At 35.1% G+C, this 17,215-nt stretch overlaps 2 protein-coding genes across 3 annotated transcripts in view; both read right to left on the bottom strand.

The window, feature by feature from the left end:
• Window positions 1–2: 2 nt before the first annotated feature.
• Window positions 3–17,215, bottom strand: part of LOC145327660 (uncharacterized) — a 34,643-nt gene continuing 17,430 nt past the window's right edge. Inside the window, exons 9-18 of the mRNA XM_080171202.1 lie at window positions 7,364–7,425; window positions 6,448–6,519; window positions 5,149–5,500; window positions 4,630–4,806; window positions 3,470–3,888; window positions 3,040–3,124; window positions 1,996–2,046; window positions 1,686–1,765; window positions 1,111–1,189; window positions 3–371 (exon numbers count right to left, since the gene is read on the bottom strand). Of these exons, the coding sequence (XP_080027328.1) occupies window positions 1,120–1,189; window positions 1,686–1,765; window positions 1,996–2,046; window positions 3,040–3,124; window positions 3,470–3,888; window positions 4,630–4,806; window positions 5,149–5,500; window positions 6,448–6,519; window positions 7,364–7,425 (1,368 nt within the window). The 3' untranslated portion in view covers window positions 3–371; window positions 1,111–1,119. The remainder of the gene's footprint in view (window positions 372–1,110; window positions 1,190–1,685; window positions 1,766–1,995; window positions 2,047–3,039; window positions 3,125–3,469; window positions 3,889–4,629; window positions 4,807–5,148; window positions 5,501–6,447; window positions 6,520–7,363; window positions 7,426–17,215) is intronic.
• Window positions 8,941–12,128, bottom strand: LOC145328835 (uncharacterized). Of its 2 annotated transcripts, XR_013882653.1 has the most exons (5): window positions 12,087–12,128; window positions 11,609–11,649; window positions 11,079–11,216; window positions 9,880–10,660; window positions 8,941–9,063 (listed from the first exon to the last, which is right to left on the bottom strand). XR_013882653.1 is itself a non-coding variant. In XM_080172743.1 (4 exons), exons 1-4 carry the CDS (start codon window positions 12,112–12,114, stop codon window positions 10,634–10,636), a joined length of 234 nt encoding a protein of 77 aa, XP_080028869.1. In that variant the 5' UTR covers window positions 12,115–12,128; the 3' UTR covers window positions 9,928–10,633. The 2 variants fall into 2 exon arrangements, 1 of the variants encoding a protein (XP_080028869.1); XM_080172743.1 differs by lacking the exon at window positions 8,941–9,063 and having other exon boundaries at window positions 9,928–10,660.

Below are 17,215 nucleotides of genomic sequence, written 5' to 3'. Positions count from 1 at the left end.
AATCTGTAATGAAATTCAAATTTTTAATACACAAATAAAGAAAAAAGTATATAATAATACATGCAGGTAAAGGAATTTATTTTTTGACTATTTCTGAAATTTTACTTTTGGAAACCCAATAGGTAATAAAAACAATTGTCAGTAAAGATCCAAAATAATAACATTTTAAATTGTTTTCATTTGATTACATAATGAACTATTTATAGTTAATGCTATATAATCAGCAAATGTATGTAATTATGTAAAGAGAAATAATAAAAGTAGAGCTTTTTAAAACAAAATATGCAAAGATGTATAAAAAAAATAGAATAATATTTCAGGTACACAACCAGGTACGATAGTTCCATTCAGTCAGCACATTTCATTCTTTTCTGAAAAATTATATTTTTTGTCGAGTATACAATTTTTTTGTTGCATATTTGTATATTAAATCCTTATACTAAAGTAACAGGATGCTTGTTTGTGTGTCTGTACCGAAGGATCTCGCTAACCGCTGAACCGATCGGGTTCTCCTTAACAGGGTAGATTCTCATGGTTCCTGGGAAGGTTTATAACTATTTTGGGGGAGGGTACCACCACCCTCCCAAGAGAAATGACAAAAAAATCGTAAAATAAAGAGGTATCGTACGTAAAGAATTATCGTAGAGACTTTAACAAACAAAAAACATTTAAAGTGCCACTAGAGGCCTCTAGGGGCGTAGCCGCTAGTGTCGGATATAGTGAGATCGCGGTAAAATGTTCCAGTAACGATTATCTTCTAAAATCTATGAACTTAAAAGTCTGCTTGCTGACAAACGGCTGAACGTACATATCATGCCCATGTACCTTGTTAAGCGCCATAAGAAGGCCTATTAATAATCATGAATAGCCAAGATCAAATCATGCACAGGGAAAGCTTCACTAAAAAAACGCTTAAAACTAGTCTTTTTCGTGTCTTTACGTGATCTGTGAGATAACTGTGTAGTGTGTATTGTGGAGTAATGATTATTTCAGATTAATTGTAGGCCTTCTATACGCTTAACACAATGTGCGGGCATGACATTTACGTTGAGCCGTTTGGCAGCTAGCATCCTTTAAGGTTCATAGATTTGTAGAGTTAATTTGACTTACCTTTACTGTTTAGCTTGAATGACACTTTTTCTTATGTTTATTCAGGGTAACCAGATTTTTGTAGATTAGATTACAGCCACTTGAAAAAATATCAGATATTAAGAGAAACATCAAAGATATAAAGAATTTTTAAAAATGTAGCCATTTTATAAAATAAGCGTTTTCTGAGATATGCTTTTTGAGGTAGGCGTTTTTTATATGACTTTATTATCAAATTATAATCAAAATATTGAATTTCATCGCCTGTATCCACAATTAAAATATTTAGTCCAAATCACTTGTATTAAAAAAAAACATCATGACACATTATCATAATTCTTTTTGCATACAATCCAGGGATCTAAAGGGACAAGACAATGGCCGATAAATTGATGTACATACTGAATGATGATATACAAAATTACCCCGTATGTAAATTACAATAAGTGGTTGAAACGTATAGACACTCAACTAAATGGACCAACCAATTAAAATTAAGCAAAAGTCCTCAAAGTTTTGAGCCAACGAATAAGAAAACTTTGGGGACTAGTGTAATAAACAGCCCAATGTTCCCTCCCTCCCTGATAAAATCTAACCTTATGTTACACTGATGTTTTGTTTGAGATTGTTTATGTTTTCTGAGATGAGTTTTCATCTGTCTTATACTAGACAACACCTGTCAAAAATAAAAGAATATTAACATTAAATATTCAAAACTTTTGTTTATACTTTTTAAAGGTAAAGCTTTTTTATAATTTCGGTCCGTTCGTCTGTAACGGTTAGCTCTTTTCATTGATTAGACATGTTAGAATTGTCCTATCGTTTTTTTTAAACTTTGCATGATGATTCCTACAACAGTTAGGTACGATATAAAACTGGCCATAATTCGACATAAAAAAAACTCACCGTTTCACAGCCAAGAAAGGTACACTTGCTTAAAGTATTCTCATGGACACTCTAAAATAAAGATAATAATAATTCGAAACCGATTAAAAACCGCTGGATAAGAACCAGTTCTCAGCCATGTATGAAAAATTATGAATAGCAACGTATTTGGTCAATTTTCTACAAATAATATTGAGGTAAAATTGATAAGATTCATAACAGTTTTGTTAGCCCGGGACTTCGGCCCCCTCGGGGCTAACAAAACTGGTTTTAATCTTTATAACCGCAGAAAGCTGTCTATAATAGGATGCAAGAAATAACTATTTTAATATTTTATTTTCTAATAAAAAACTTTTTAAAAATGTTTATTATCTCTAGAAAAACACAATAATATTTTTATTGTGTATATTCATTGAACATGAGTGTATACTCCCCTTTTGTTCAAATTTAAATTTCATACTGAATTAATTTTTCTTATACTAAGTCTTATATCGACGACATTTGTGTATGATAATATTATTATTGAAATCAAGAATGATACCTTTCCATGAAAGCGGAAAACAATAAAACTGACACATCGACGTACTAACGTTAGATCGTTAGATTCTTTACTTATTACAAGGTGCAAGCTCAATCGTGCTGGGAATCGCTATTTCATTGGTGGTAATAAATCATTATAAAGAATAAAGATATCTAAAAGAAATCAACATGTGTAAATGAACATAATACCTTTAATGACTTTTTAGTAGAAAATATAGAACCAGCGGCTACGCCCTAAGAGGCCCCAAGAGGTCCTTGAGGGGGGGGGGGGAGAAAAGTGGTGGTATCCTCCACCAAAAAAAGGTTATGTACCTTCCCAACACCTATTAGAAGCTACACTGTAAAAGAGAACCATATCGGTTTGGTGGTTACAGAGAACCTTTGGTTCAGACAGACAGACACAGATCCTGTTACTTATAGAAAAAAAATTGCCTAAATAACCAATAGATCTAACCGTAATGTATGGCCGGATCCTGGAATACTAGAAAATCTTCGCTTCAAAATATAAATATGTATTAAACCTACCTTTATGTGTGTTTTCAAGTTTATAAGACTTGTATATTCTTTGTTGCATATGGAACACTTTTGTAATTTACTCTCATGAACATTCCTTTCAAAAATATTTATAAATATGATTTTTTCAATCATATATAATACAAATTAATATAAATATTAAATATAATGGATCATGGAAAGAGAGCGAAGTAGCGGGTTTCGTCGTATTTTTAACAGTAGCTTTTGATATGTTATTTTAGGTTAGGTTAGGTTATAAATGTTAATGATTGCCCGCAAGGGCTAGAAATAGGAGAAAGGGTACTGTGAAAATACGACGAAACCCGCTACTTCGTTTTCTTTCCATGATTCAAAATATTATTATACAAACTAAATCAACAAGAATGATTAGATTAATAGAAGCAGTAAAGTGTAATACAGAAATATGTAAATATGATTAAACCTGATATGAAGTGCAACCGAATCTTTTCTTGAAAATTGACTGTTACAATTTGGTCTTGGGCATTGAAATTTATTCGGATCTTTTTCTATGTTATTTAGAGGATTTTTTGCAACTTTTGAATTGTGGATTTTTGGACTGTTATAAATATTTTCATGGTGAAGAGAAAACACATTTTTGACAGGTATTTCATTTTCTATTGATGGTTCAATTATCAAAGGTAATAAAATTCCAACTTCTGTATTTTCACAGTTATCATTAAAAGTCTCTTCAACCACTACGTACGTTTGATCATTAGTAGTTTTGTCTTCTATAATGGGTTGAATTGTAACACTTAAGTCAGATTCATGTATAATATTTTCATCGTTACTTTGTGATTCTTCCATTTCAATGATAAGCGCATTTTCTTCAGTTTCAATAACCTTTAGAAAAAAGATAATTAGAAAAAGAGTTATTCTTTGGTATTATGCTCTTAGAAATATTTTTTTTTAATTTCTAAAAATATTTCTTTTTAATTTTTAAAAATAACGCCTCTTTTTTTAACCAGCAGAAATCTCATTTCTTTTCAAAAGAATTAAACCAATATGTCAAAACATATTAATTTTAACTTTTAGACTCTGAAACCTTGAATTAATAGAAAAACTCTAAACTACAGATAAAGGGCTGTGAAAAAAAAGACAGAGCGAGAGGGGACAATGGCTTAACAACTTCGGGGACTTAACTGAATTTTGATTGGTTGGTTAATTGATTTTAATCTACAAAGGATTTATTTGGTGTTTCATCATTGGGGATATATATTTATATATGTATATATCAATTTATTGGCCATTGTCTTATCCCTTTACATCCCTGGATAAACGAACTAATCATTACCCCATATCATGTTAAAATCATTTATATAAAAAGCAAGAAGAAGGGAGGGGGGGGGGAGTATTGTTAAATTGATTCATATTTCCAATGATGATTCACAAAATTATCCCTTCTTGTAGCCTACAATTATTGATTGAAACGTTTTAACACTCAACTTAATAAACCAACCAATCAAAAAGTCCGAAAGATTATTAAGTCAACGAATAATAAACGATATGGTAACTTTGGGAACTAGTGTAATAAACAGCTTATTATCCCCCCTCTCTCTGAAAATCTTGCAATACTTTGCCTACCTCTACTCCTGGTGGCAATTGGATTCCATCTTTAGATGTTTTAATTTCATCATTATTTTCAGTCTTTTTAACCACAACATCTTCACTGTTGTAACCTTCTTCTGTTGAAGTGCTTGTTATGTCTTCTAGTGGTTTGTAAGAGTCGAGGTCGGTTTTATTTGTTTTAAGTGGCATTATCTAAAAAAATGAATGTTGTGCATTCAAAAAATAAGATATTTAATTTATTTCCTTCAATCCTTCACTAACATAGAGAGAGACATCAGAGTGATAAGACAATGACCGATAAATTGATTTACATTCCCAATGATGATACACAAAATTACCCCTTCTGTAGATTAAAATTAGTGGTTGAAACGTTTGAACACTCAACTAATCAAAATTCACTAAAGTCCACAAAGTAGTAAAGCCAACAAATAAAAAAAACGTTATTATAAAACTTTTGGACTAGTGTAAAAAACAGCCCATTGTTCCCTCTCTCTAGAGAGACATCCTGTTAATTTCATAAATGGATTAAATTACCTGAATAAAATGAGTAGGTCTTGGTTGTTTCATTAGTTTGTTTTCAGCTTCAGATTCCACAATCACAAAATCTGCAAGGTCTTCCTCAAAGCTTTCATTGCAAGCATCCAGAATTATAAATTCCTCATCTTTTTTATTAATTTTCTCAATATTATCTGTTTCAATGACTATAACTTTCTCATTAAGATCTTCTATATTTTTATAGTTCTGAAAATCATTTTCAACTTGAAGAAGTAATATTTCTTCATTGTGGTTTTCATGATTGTCAGGTTCTTCAACAGCAAATGCATTAGTTTGATTTATAATAGCATTTGGAAAGACTTTCAGGTTTTCTTTAGTATTTGTATCATTACTGAAAGAAAAATTATCTGATTTTTAAAATCAATAATTGAAACTACAAAAAGGTAGTTTTAAGTTTTGTTTATTATTATTGGGGATGTACATCAATTCTATTATTCCCGTTAGATCTCTGGACAATAGCAGATGAATCAATCTTAACCAAATACTTTCGGGCTAAAGCTATGTAATTTCTCACAAAAAGAATTTATAGGAAAAGCTTTGGAACTGTGAAAACTCAAAATCGCTTTACGTAATTATGAGCAACTCTGCTGATTATTTTTTATTAGTGTTGGCAATCCGGCGAATTTTTGTGCCAGATTCGGATTCCGGATTCTAAAAAGAATCCGTCAAAAAAGTGATATTCCTTGCGGATTCCGGATTCTTATTTTTGACAAATTCCGGATTCTAGCAGTATTTTAAAAGGCTTTTTAAGAAAATTAAAAAAATCAAGTGCTACATATGTCCTAAAAATTAATGTTCTTGGTCTTCTCTATAATTCACTTCCGAGAATCGAACCAGATTTTAAAAGATTTTATATATAATGATGATAATCTTTGCCTTCAAAAAGCGAGAAATGAAAGAAAAAACTCAAGACGCTAATTTTAGCATACACAATAAGAATCCGGAATCCGCTATTAAATAGCGGATTCCGGATCCGGATTGCCAACCCTATTTTTTATAATCCTTATTCCGAACATATTCCTTTCATTACAAAAATTGGGTATAGTCCTTTCTACGACATCCCTCCAGAAGGGGCGATTAGTCGTATTTTTAAAATGTTTTTTTTTAGGTTATTTTAGGTTAGGTTATATTGCCCCACAGGGTTAGGTAATTGGCCCCGCAGGGTTAGAGCCCCCCGCAGGGGCTAGAAATAGGAGAAAAGCTACTGTGAAAAATACGAAGAATCGCCCCTTATGGAGGGATGTCGTGGAAAGGACTATACCCCAAAAATTTAATTACCTTTGGAAACTATCAGCAAGTTTACTGGAGAATAGCTTATAGGCTATATTTTGATAACCAGGACAATTTCCCCTGAAAAGTTTAATATTCTTTCTCGTATTCATTCGAATCCGGTGGATAGGAACCGGTTCTCATCAATACGAAAAAACTATGTCTAGCATCGTATTATATCCAGTTTTCTACGAATATAGAAATGCACAATCATAAGATTAAAACCAGTTTTTTTAGCCGGTGCCTCCGGCACCTCGGGGCTAAAAAAACTAGTTTTAATCTTATAATTGTACATTCTATATCCGCGGAAAGCTGTTTATAATACGATACGAGAAATAACTATTCTCGTATTCATTCGAATCCGGTGGATAGAAACCGGTTCTCATCCATACGAAAAAACTATGTCTAGCATCGTATTATATCCAGCTTTCTACGAATATAAAAATGTACAATCATAAGATTAAAACCAGTTTTTTTAGCCCGTGCCTTCGGCATCTCGGGGCTAAAAAAACTGTTTTTAAACCTATACTTGTACATTTTATATCCGCGGAAAGACGTTTATAATACAATGCGAGAAGTAACTATTATAAAAGTGTGTCTGTCTGTATATGTGCAACAAAGAATCTCACTAACTACTTAACCAAAATGGTTCTCCTCATAGATAGATGTAGATTTATAACTATTTTAGAGGAGTGTATCATCAACCATCTAAGATAAATTGGCCCTAGGAAAAAGTGTCCCCCCAAATTTTTTTTTACTTTTATTTTTATATTAAAATTGACTTAACAACATTGAGGACTTGTATAAAATTATAATTGTTTGGTTTATTAAGTTGAGTGTCCAAACGTTTCAACCACTAATTGTAACCCATAGAAGGGGTATTTTTGTGTAATATCTTATTCTCCGGTATATAAGTATAACATACCTAAAGATGGCTTTATGGTTTTTATATAAATGGAGAGCCATAAGACTGTAACATTTAAACTCCTGAAAATTAACAAAACAAGGATGACAACATCCATAAAAGCGAAGCACTGAACCGGTAGGACAAACGGACATTAACATTTGTTTAGTGTCTGAACTGAATAATCAGAAAATAAAAGTATAAGAGTCAAAGCAAAATTGTAAGTAAATTTGTTGAAAAACTGCTTGATACAGGATAATGTTTATGGACATACTTACATTTTTAGGACTTGATTATAGAGTTGCTTCGCTTAAATATTGTTCTTTGTTGTCCCAGGAATCTATATACCAAAAATCAGATCAAACGGATAATTAGATCACATAAAAATTTGTTGTTAAAAAAGTAGAAAAATCAACATGTTAAAAATGGACGTACGGACATTCTGGTAATGATTATAGAGTTGCTACGCTTTCTAAATCGTACCTAACTACTACAGGAATCACCATGCAAAGTTTGAAATCGATAGGACAATTCTAACATGCCTAAATTAACGAATAAAAGCTATCTATCTCGGACGGACGTACGGACGGACGGACGGACGGACGGACGGACCGACCCTAATTATAGAAAAGCTTCGCTTTTAAAAATACAAGAATGTCATAAAAATATAGAGGACAATCGAACACAAATAAATGTTGACTGACAACGCTTTTAATATCATATTAATAAAGTAATGTCATATATTTATGTTGTGATGTCATATATTTAAGTTTGCAGACATATTTTAGTTGTTACTCTTAATTACTCTTTAATTGCTCTCAGAAAGAATAAAGAGAAAATATATTTAAGTCAGTTGATATTGAGAGTCCTAACACAGAACATTATCTGGTTTGGGTTCGAGTCTTTATTAAGACCAATACAGCTATTCACAGACATCCTTCTACTTTAGATAGTTTGCATAGGCAGATATTCTACCCCTTCAAAGTGCATAGTTAATTAATACATTGTATTAATTAAACAGACAGTCATCCTGTTGCTTGGTGTCCTGATATACAGACAGACATCCTGCTACTTCAGAACTTTCCAGCTTTGAATAATCAGTAGTTTTGACTTATTAACATATTTAATCATTTCTAAATATAGTATCAATATATAATCTTATTTACTCAAAAACTGCATTTAATCCAATATAATAAATACTTAAAAATCTGTTTGCATTTTGAATTGAATATTAAGTCTACTCTATCATTAACTTATGTAAGTCTGTCTTTTTCACATTTGGCGCAGTCTTATTGTGCTACGTGTTATTTAGACCTGCTGCTGAGTTAAGGGTGGGGGAAGTGGTGTTTAATTTGAAGTCAATCACTTTTTGAGATTTTTTTATCTCGGATTTTTCACAGTTTTGTTTAAATTTTTTATATTTCTAACTTGATTTATATTTCAGGTTTCTGTGGAATTTCATTCTTTAACTCTTCTGATCTAAATTTCACGGCGAATCTAGTTCTAGTGCTCGGATATGGCTGATGGAGAAAAAGGAGAGCGGGGTAAAAATGAAGGCAAGCGTGGACGGCCGCCTAAGCCTCCTCGGGAGACTGACAGTCAGGATGATGATGGAACTCCCGAAAATTGGGAGGAGGATGATGCTGTGGCTGAGGATGTTGGTGCAGGTGCCAATGCGAATGTGGAGTCGGCGTTGGGCGAGGTGGAGAATGACGTTGTGCCTGAAAGCATAAAAAAATATGTTAGGGCAATGTTAAAGGAGCATACGACTGTCAAAGGTCAGGTGGATAAGCTAACGGCGGCGAATAAACGGCTGGAGAATAAGGTGAAAGAGTTCAAGAATTCTGATGAGCATAAGAAGCTATGATGTTGATTTGGCTACTATTAAGAAAAAGGTGGCGCAATTGCCAGCGGATGGGGATATTAGCGGTTTTTTGTATGAGACAAGTATGGGGGCTAGTGTATCTGCAGTCAAAGCGACGGGAGATGATTCGTTTAATACATCTTTCATTAATCGTTTGAGTGTGGAGGCTAAATTGGATTCTACAAATTTTGAGGCTAAAAGGGTGAAAAGTGCTCCTGGACATTTGAAGTTTTCGCAGATTGAGTTTTTGGGTCCTGTTGGGAATGGAAATTGGATGAATGTTCGTGAGAGTTGTCTGACTGAATATGAGAATCAATTGTTGGATATATTTCCTTTAATTGAGGAAAGGGCTGAAGTGCTTAAGGCCTATAAAAAGGTGGCCGGTGGTAGTGTAAGCCAACAGACTGTAGAGGAGCAGTTTAAGGAGTTTTGTCTTGTAAGAGGAGTCAAGTGGGATAGTGATTTTGTGCGGGATGCTCCATTTTGGGATGGAAACATTGATTTTGAGGATTATTTCTTATCCTTATGGAGGGTTGCTCGGTTCGCAAAGTTGGAGGATCCTATGCTTTTCAAGGACGTCCTGTACAATAGGATTTTTGAGTGCAAAGGGAAGAAGATGGGGAGGCTTATTACGCCGGAGGCTAATGCTTCCCTAAGTGCTTTAGGTTATTACCTGTTGATAAGAAGGTTGGTGATACCCTTTGCGGATACAGAGTCAGCTACTGAATTCTTCTACGCCCTGAAACAAAAGAGTGGTCAGAATGTGGATGTGTTTTTCAATGCTAAGTTACGGCTGTTTAGGCTTATGCATCCTGGTCAAATTTCTAGACAATCTTGGCGTGATTTCTACAATAATGTGGCTAAGAATTTGCTGTTTTCTGATTTAGCTAGAGACATGGCTAATTTCATTGAATCTATGCATTACCTGGAAGATTACAGTGCTTTTTTGACTAATTTGATTCGCAGAGGTCAGCATTACATAAGTTGGGCCCGTTCTGGACACGTTTCACCTGAAAATGTAACGTCCTGTTATTCTCAGGCTATGGAAGGGTTGAAGCTAGAGGATTCTAGGGAGGTAAAAGTTAGGCCTGTAATTAGTGAAGTGCATGTATCTGATTTGGAGGGCAGGACTGAGATTGGCGATAATAATGCGTGGATTGAAGGGGATGATGATATTCCTTGGGATCAGGTTGAGAACGTGATTGGGGCTCTGAATTCGAAGGCTAAAACTATGATTTGTTGGTATTGTGGGAAAAAAGGTCATGTAGTGGCTAGTTGCTGGCAGAAGAGAGATGGTAAGCCGCCAGCTCCTGATTCTCGCATAGGAAAGACCAAAGCTAGGTTTTTCTCAGCGGGTAGCGAAAAGAAAGAAGGTTCTGGAGTGCCTAATAATAGGGTAATACCTGAGCAGTTTCTGAAGAAGACAGTCAATCAGGTGGGGCCTGTTGTGGATTCTGAAAAGAGCAGAGATGAGAAACAGTATGAGGCTATGATTGCTGACATAGCTAGAAACAATTTTCAGCAGTATCCTATGTAATGGATATGATTGATTCGATATATAAATTTCATTTGAAATGAATGAAATTTATAGATCGTTCTTTTATTCGTATTCATTATATAGGCTATAGTACTGTAATTGATTTTTTTCTGGGTTTGCTATGTGTAATTAGTTAATTTTGCTGTTTTGTATTCAGATAATTGCTCTCAACTTTATAAAGTATTACTGTCTTGCTTATTCTTCAGTCAAGGTGTGATCGTGTTAATGAAAACAATATATATATATATTTATATATATATATTTACTATATATTATATTTTGATAGGTACCTATGCAAAGTTGAAGTAAAGGTTAAAACTTTGAGAGGTACTTACTTGTATGAGAAAAGGCTTGGTGTGTAGCTGTGTGTTGCTGGTAGTCTGGAAGGTGTACAGGATTTCATAAATCGAACAGTATGTTGGCGGCTGGTGACGGATGGAGGGCTGACTGCTGTGTAGTGGAATGATGTATATCTAAAAATTTAAAATTAATTGACATGGATATATTAATTATTTGTAATCCTGCATGGAGATTTTAATTCAAAGATATATGGATAGAAATGACTAGTGTTTTCAAGAGATTGTGAAGTCTTTGAAGATAACGAAAATGCCTATTTGTGCTGATTTAGATTTCTTTGTGCCAGGGGCTGATGTTACGGTGAAGGAGTTAGGAATTATTGATACAGGGAATAATTTTAATTCTTTAATATCTAGAGAAATTCTTGATAAACATGGAATTGAGTTTTGTCCTGCTAAATTATCAGCGTATTCAGTAGATTTAAAGAAAGTTAATATTATTGGATATGTCGAGTTGAAATTTAGATTTGCTGGAACTCAAGCTGTATTTACGGAGATATTTTATGTACCTGAGGTGACGAGTAGGTTGGTGAATCTTGGATCTGATTTCCTGAAAAAAAATAAAATTAACATTTGTTTGGATGAGGATAAGTTTGAATTTTGTGGGGAATCTGTTCCTATTAATTCCTGTTTACAGAAACAGGTGGGGGCGGAGGTACAGAAAATTCCTATTTTGTCCGGACGAATGAATTCTGAAATTCCATCTAAACCTACCTTGCCAGGGATAAAGGAGGGGGGTGGGTTTGGAGAGTTATATTCAACGAAGTATAATGTGAAGTTGCTGGACAAAACTATTTTTTATCCTGGAGGATCTACAGCTGTTGTGCATGTGGCTGGATTAAAGAATGATGGGTTTTGGTACGTGTCCCCTAATTCTTCTAAGATGACAAGTGGCAATGGGATTATGATTATTGAGGGAGTGTATCAGCCACGGAAAGATGGGTCCTGCGTGGTTAATGTAGTTAATGCGTCAATAAAACCTATTACCTTGCTGAGAAATGTGAAGATGGGGCATTGTTTCGTCATGGATAATCAGGACGTCACCTGTAATAAAACAATTAATGAGTTGGATAAGCCAGAAAAGTTGTCGGGGCAAAAAATGCATGAACGGGTACAGTTTATTATTCAAAAATTGAAGTTAGATGAAAACCAGATGATTAAGGAAAATCCAGAATTGAAACCTAGGATTATTAAAATTTGTTTGGAAAATTTTGATATCTTTTCAATGAATGATTCAGATATTGGTGATTGTCGATTAATGACATATAATATAGAATTGTTACCTGGAGCTAAACCTGTGAAGGCCAGAAATATTCCATTGAATCCAGAGTACGATGCTAAGTTGAAAGAACAGCTAACCAAATGGCTGGACGCCGGCATTATTGAAGAGGGTTTCTCGGATTGGTCTAGTCCTATTTTTGCTGTGAAAAAGAAGGCTGCACCTGGAGCAGAGGCTAAGTTGAGGTTTGTCATCGATTTCCGCAATTTGAACAACGTGACTAAGCGGGTGGCGTGGCCGCTGCCACTGATTTCTGATAATCTGACGAAGCTGGGTGCTGGCAAGGTGTTCAGTACTCTTGATTTGACAGCTGCCTACCATTCGATGACTATGGATGAAGACTCTAAACCGTTGACAGCTTTTAGTGCAGCAAACAGGATGTATTTGTTTAACAGGTTGCCATTTGGGTTGTGTAATGCACCCAGCCTGTTCTGTGCTCTGATGGATAAGGTGCTGTCTATCCTGCCAGGTATGTATGGATTCTGTATCAGTTACTTGGACGATCTGATCGTGTTTTCATCAAGCCCAGAGGAACATGTAGAGCATCTGCAGGCACTGTTTCAAGTTCTTAGGCAGGTCAACCTGAAATTGAATTTAGATAAGTGTGATTTATTGACTAGAGAATGCCATTATTTGGGGCATATTATAAGTGCCGATGGATTGAAAATGAATCCTGCATATTTGGAACGGATTAAGGATTGGGGCAAGCCTAGAACAGGGAAGGAGTTACAGAAGTTTTTGGGATTTACCAATTATTACAGAGGATATTTTGCTGATTATGCCAAGAGGTCGTGCATGTTGGATAGTCACAGGAATGACACTATAATAAAGTGGACAGAAGAATTGAATAGAGTATGGACTGAATTTATGGAAATGTTCAAGACTGAGATGTGTAAAGGCTATCCTCAATGGGATAATCCTAATCTTTTTATCGTGGATGTAGATTATAGTTCTCAGTATTTTGCAGGGATTATTTCGCAAGAACAGGATGGTGTAGAGAGAGTGTTTGGTGTCTGTAGTAAAAAGTGTAATGCTGCGGAACAAAATTATCCTTCCTATAAAGGAGAATTAGGTGCATTAGTATATGCATTAAAGAATTTTTTACACTTTTGTAGGTTTCGTGAATTTTTGGTTCGGACAGACAGTATTTCACTAGTACATTATAAACGTTGGGCTAAAGGATCAATAAACGGTGTCACCTATCGATGGATAACTTTCTTGCAAAGTTTTGACTTTACAGTTATCCATCGACAGGGGACTAAGCATGTAAATGTAGATTATTTGTCGAGAACTGAGTTAGATTGTAAGGAACATCGATTGAAGGATTGTCAGGAGTGTAGAGAGACAGATAATAAAATTTTGGATCCTTACCTGGATGATTCACCATTTCTGGATCAAATCTATTCTATTATGCAGGTACATTCTGCAGAGGATGAGGTGGATGTTGAGTTTGTCTGGCAAAGTAGTCTTCAGCAGGACGAGATTCTAAATGAAATAAGGTTATGGATATTGGAAAGGAGACAGTTGTCGTCTTATGAGAGGGCGGAGTTATCGGGCAGAAAAGAACTATTGTACAATCTTATTGGCCATATGTATGTGCTAGAGGGGGTTGTAATTTTCAGACAGCCTTTGGCCGAAGGGGGTTTTGTCGAGAGGCCTGTAGTGCCTCTTTCTTTATACAATGATATATTTGATTCAGCTCATGGTGGATATGGTTCTGGACATAGAGGTGTGCAGGAGACAATACGTAAAATAAATGAGAGATTTTTTATGCCTGGCGTGAACAAGTTTGTGGAATCGAGAATGCGAAGTTGTATTACATGTTTGAAAAAGGCTGGAAGTAATCCTAAACATGTTTCACCTATAACTCATTCTGTTCAAAGTAGTGAAGTTTTTGCTAATATGTCAGTGGATCTAGTTGGTCCTTGGACTCCATGTTATCATCAGGGACAGACGGTTAAATTTGTCTTAATCATGGTTTGCTTATTTTCTAGATATGTTTTTACATGTCCGTTGGTTGATGCTAAAACTGAAACAACTGTAAAGGCTATATTGGAAAATTTTGTACCTACCTATGGTTTATTTAGGGCTTTGAGATCGGATAGAGGTACAAATTTTACAAGCAGTGTGTTTAAAGGTGTGATGAAAGGATTGGGGGTGGATACTGTCCTAATTCCCCCCAGGAATCCAAATTCGAATCCTGTAGAGAGGCAAAATCAGAGTTTGTATGCTGCTTTGAAAGTAGATGAAAATCATGGAACAAAGGACTGGGCTAAAAAATTACCTTTGGCTACGTTAGTGATTAACTGCTCCAAGAGTTCTAGAACTGGCTATTCTCCATTTTTTCTGGTTTTCGGTCGGCAGCCACGTATTCCCCTCGATTTTCTATCACCAGTCCCGTATGTTGAATCTTCATCCTCGCGGTCGTATTTGGAATTTCTGAAAAATATGGAGGATGTAATTAAGAGAATTTCTACAAAATCCAAGTTATATTTAGAGGTTCAAAATAAACACAGAGTACAGAAGGAAGCATTGAGGGTGACAGATGTTTGTTATGCTTTCTTTAATATTGTGAAGACTGACGTGTCCAAGAAATTACAGTCTTTTTATGGAGGGCCTTTTATTGTAGTTAAGAAATTTTCGGATGCATTGTATGAGTTGGCACCTTTTGGGAATAATCCCATCAAGAAAAATCAGGTTGTGGCTAGAGATAAAATTCGAAAAATTCATGCTCGAACGGAAGTTTTAGGAGAGGAGGTTAATTTTAACGTTTTTCCTTTACCTGAAATTTGTCCGTCCGATGAGATATTTTTGGAGGTTGATAATATGCCTGTAGAGAGGGAAACTGTAGAGGAGAGAGAGAGTGAAGATGTTGTGTATTTGTCATCTGAAAATGATGGTTTTGAATTGGCAGAGGAAAGACAGAGTGACGAGATCCAGGAGAAGGAGAGTGAGGTTGAGGTTGATAATGACAGAGTTTCAGGGGATGGAAATGAGTGGAACGTTAATAGAGAAATTATACCTGTAGGGGAAGGAGTAGAGGTGGGAGTGACAGATGAATCTGTGGTGCCTGCTCCTGTAGTTGAGGGTAATTTTGACGAGGTTGAGCTTCCATCGGAACAGTCGTTTTTGACTACGGCGCCGCCGCAATCTTCACCTGAAAGATTAGTAACAATTAAGAAAAGTGGATCACGGGTGGCGAAATATTTATGGGACACTGGGAGGAGGTTAAGATCTCAGGTAGGGGGTCCTGTGGTACATGTTCAGATAGGAACTCGAGGACGGAGAAAGTAGGGAAAGGAGAGCTGATAATAATTATTTTTGAAAAAAATATTATATAAATATATATAAATATTATAAAAATATATTATAATAAGAGTTCATGAATTGTTATTTGATTATTTTAATAACAAATATGTGCTGACAAAGCTAGTAGGTGGAGAGTTGTTCTACAATGAAAGGCTAAATCAGTTGATATTTGCGGGTGAATTGGTGAACAGTTATCAGCTAATAATGTCTGGTCATAATAATAAATTCAAATCAGGTAAATATTTTTTAATTTGGGGATTGTGTTTAATATCCTGTGGGGCTGATGTGATACCTGTGCTAGTAAAGGAGTGTGTTGGCGACGGTCCTGAATTGAGGGCTTCAGAATGTACAGTGTTTGGACAGCATGAGTTTAATGGAACAATCAGTGGTCATCTGTTAAAAAAAGTAGGAGTGAGATTTTTGCCCGCGGTACAATGTCACGTCGACAGAACTGTTCACACCTGGTATTGTGGCAAATATAGCCACATACATTTAGGGGCACCAGCTGTGGTTAGTAGTGATGAGTTAATTTCTAGTGAAGATTGTAAAAGGATGGAGGAACAGAGGGTGTTAGACATAGATGGACGACGGTTGCCTGTAGCGTTTTATGATCGGTCAATGACTTATTTCATAAATGGTACCATTCTGTATGAGGATATGATGACGTATGGAATTGACCCTCAGTGCAGAAGGGATGGTATTTATTTAAATAATACCTTTGTGCCTAATACTTTTCAAGAAGTTCAAATTACAAGTTATTTGAAAAATATACAAATTTCAATGTTACCTGATAACAGTTGTTTTCTTGAGGATCAGTTCATTGGTGCACATTGTCTGGAGTCTGATCTGCGGCTTGGGCTTGATCGAGTGATAGTTCACAATAAATCACAGGAAGATAGACGTCATTTTAGTTATTTTCGGACTGTTGAAATTGTAAATTTAACTTTGTTTACATTTTCTAATATGGCGGATGATGCTAATAATCAGGGTGGCCAAAGTTGGTTGGCGATTTCTCCAGTTTTCGTTGGGATTGAAACTGGGGAAAAAAGTGGAGTTTTCTGACTTTCTGACTGATTTGCATTATTTTCATACCAACGTTCCGGATGTATTTTTGTGGATTACAACAGCTAAAAAGAATTTTTTTCCTTGGATGCGAAGAAAGGAGGAGGATGGTGCTTTATTACTACAGCTAACTTCTTCATATCATCAGGTGGAAAGGATTTTGCAGGCAGAACAGGGGTGTTGGGAGAATAATTTGTTTCATTCCAACATCAAACAAGTCGGAAATTTGTTGGTACAACATCTAGGGGAGATGGAACTTGTGTCTGGGTGTAAAAAAAGATGGTTGAATGTGACTTTAGGAGCGAATTTGCCGTGTTATCTTGGTCATTTTTCTTTGTTCATGGACGGTAGAATTGTTGCTGTAGAACCGTTCACAAGATTAGTTAAAAATGTTTCCTTGTTGATGGTTGTCGAGTGTAGGAAAAATCCAGTATTTGTGAGAGTTAAACCTGGATTATATCTAGGC

This window comes from Acartia tonsa, chromosome 9 (assembly GCF_053477335.1).
Source record: "Acartia tonsa isolate MP-2025a chromosome 9, ASM5347733v1, whole genome shotgun sequence".
NCBI classification, from domain to species: domain Eukaryota; kingdom Metazoa; phylum Arthropoda; class Copepoda; order Calanoida; family Acartiidae; genus Acartia; species Acartia tonsa.
The sequence above is the reverse complement of the archived record's forward strand: the minus strand, read 5'-3'. Positions and strand labels throughout refer to the sequence as shown.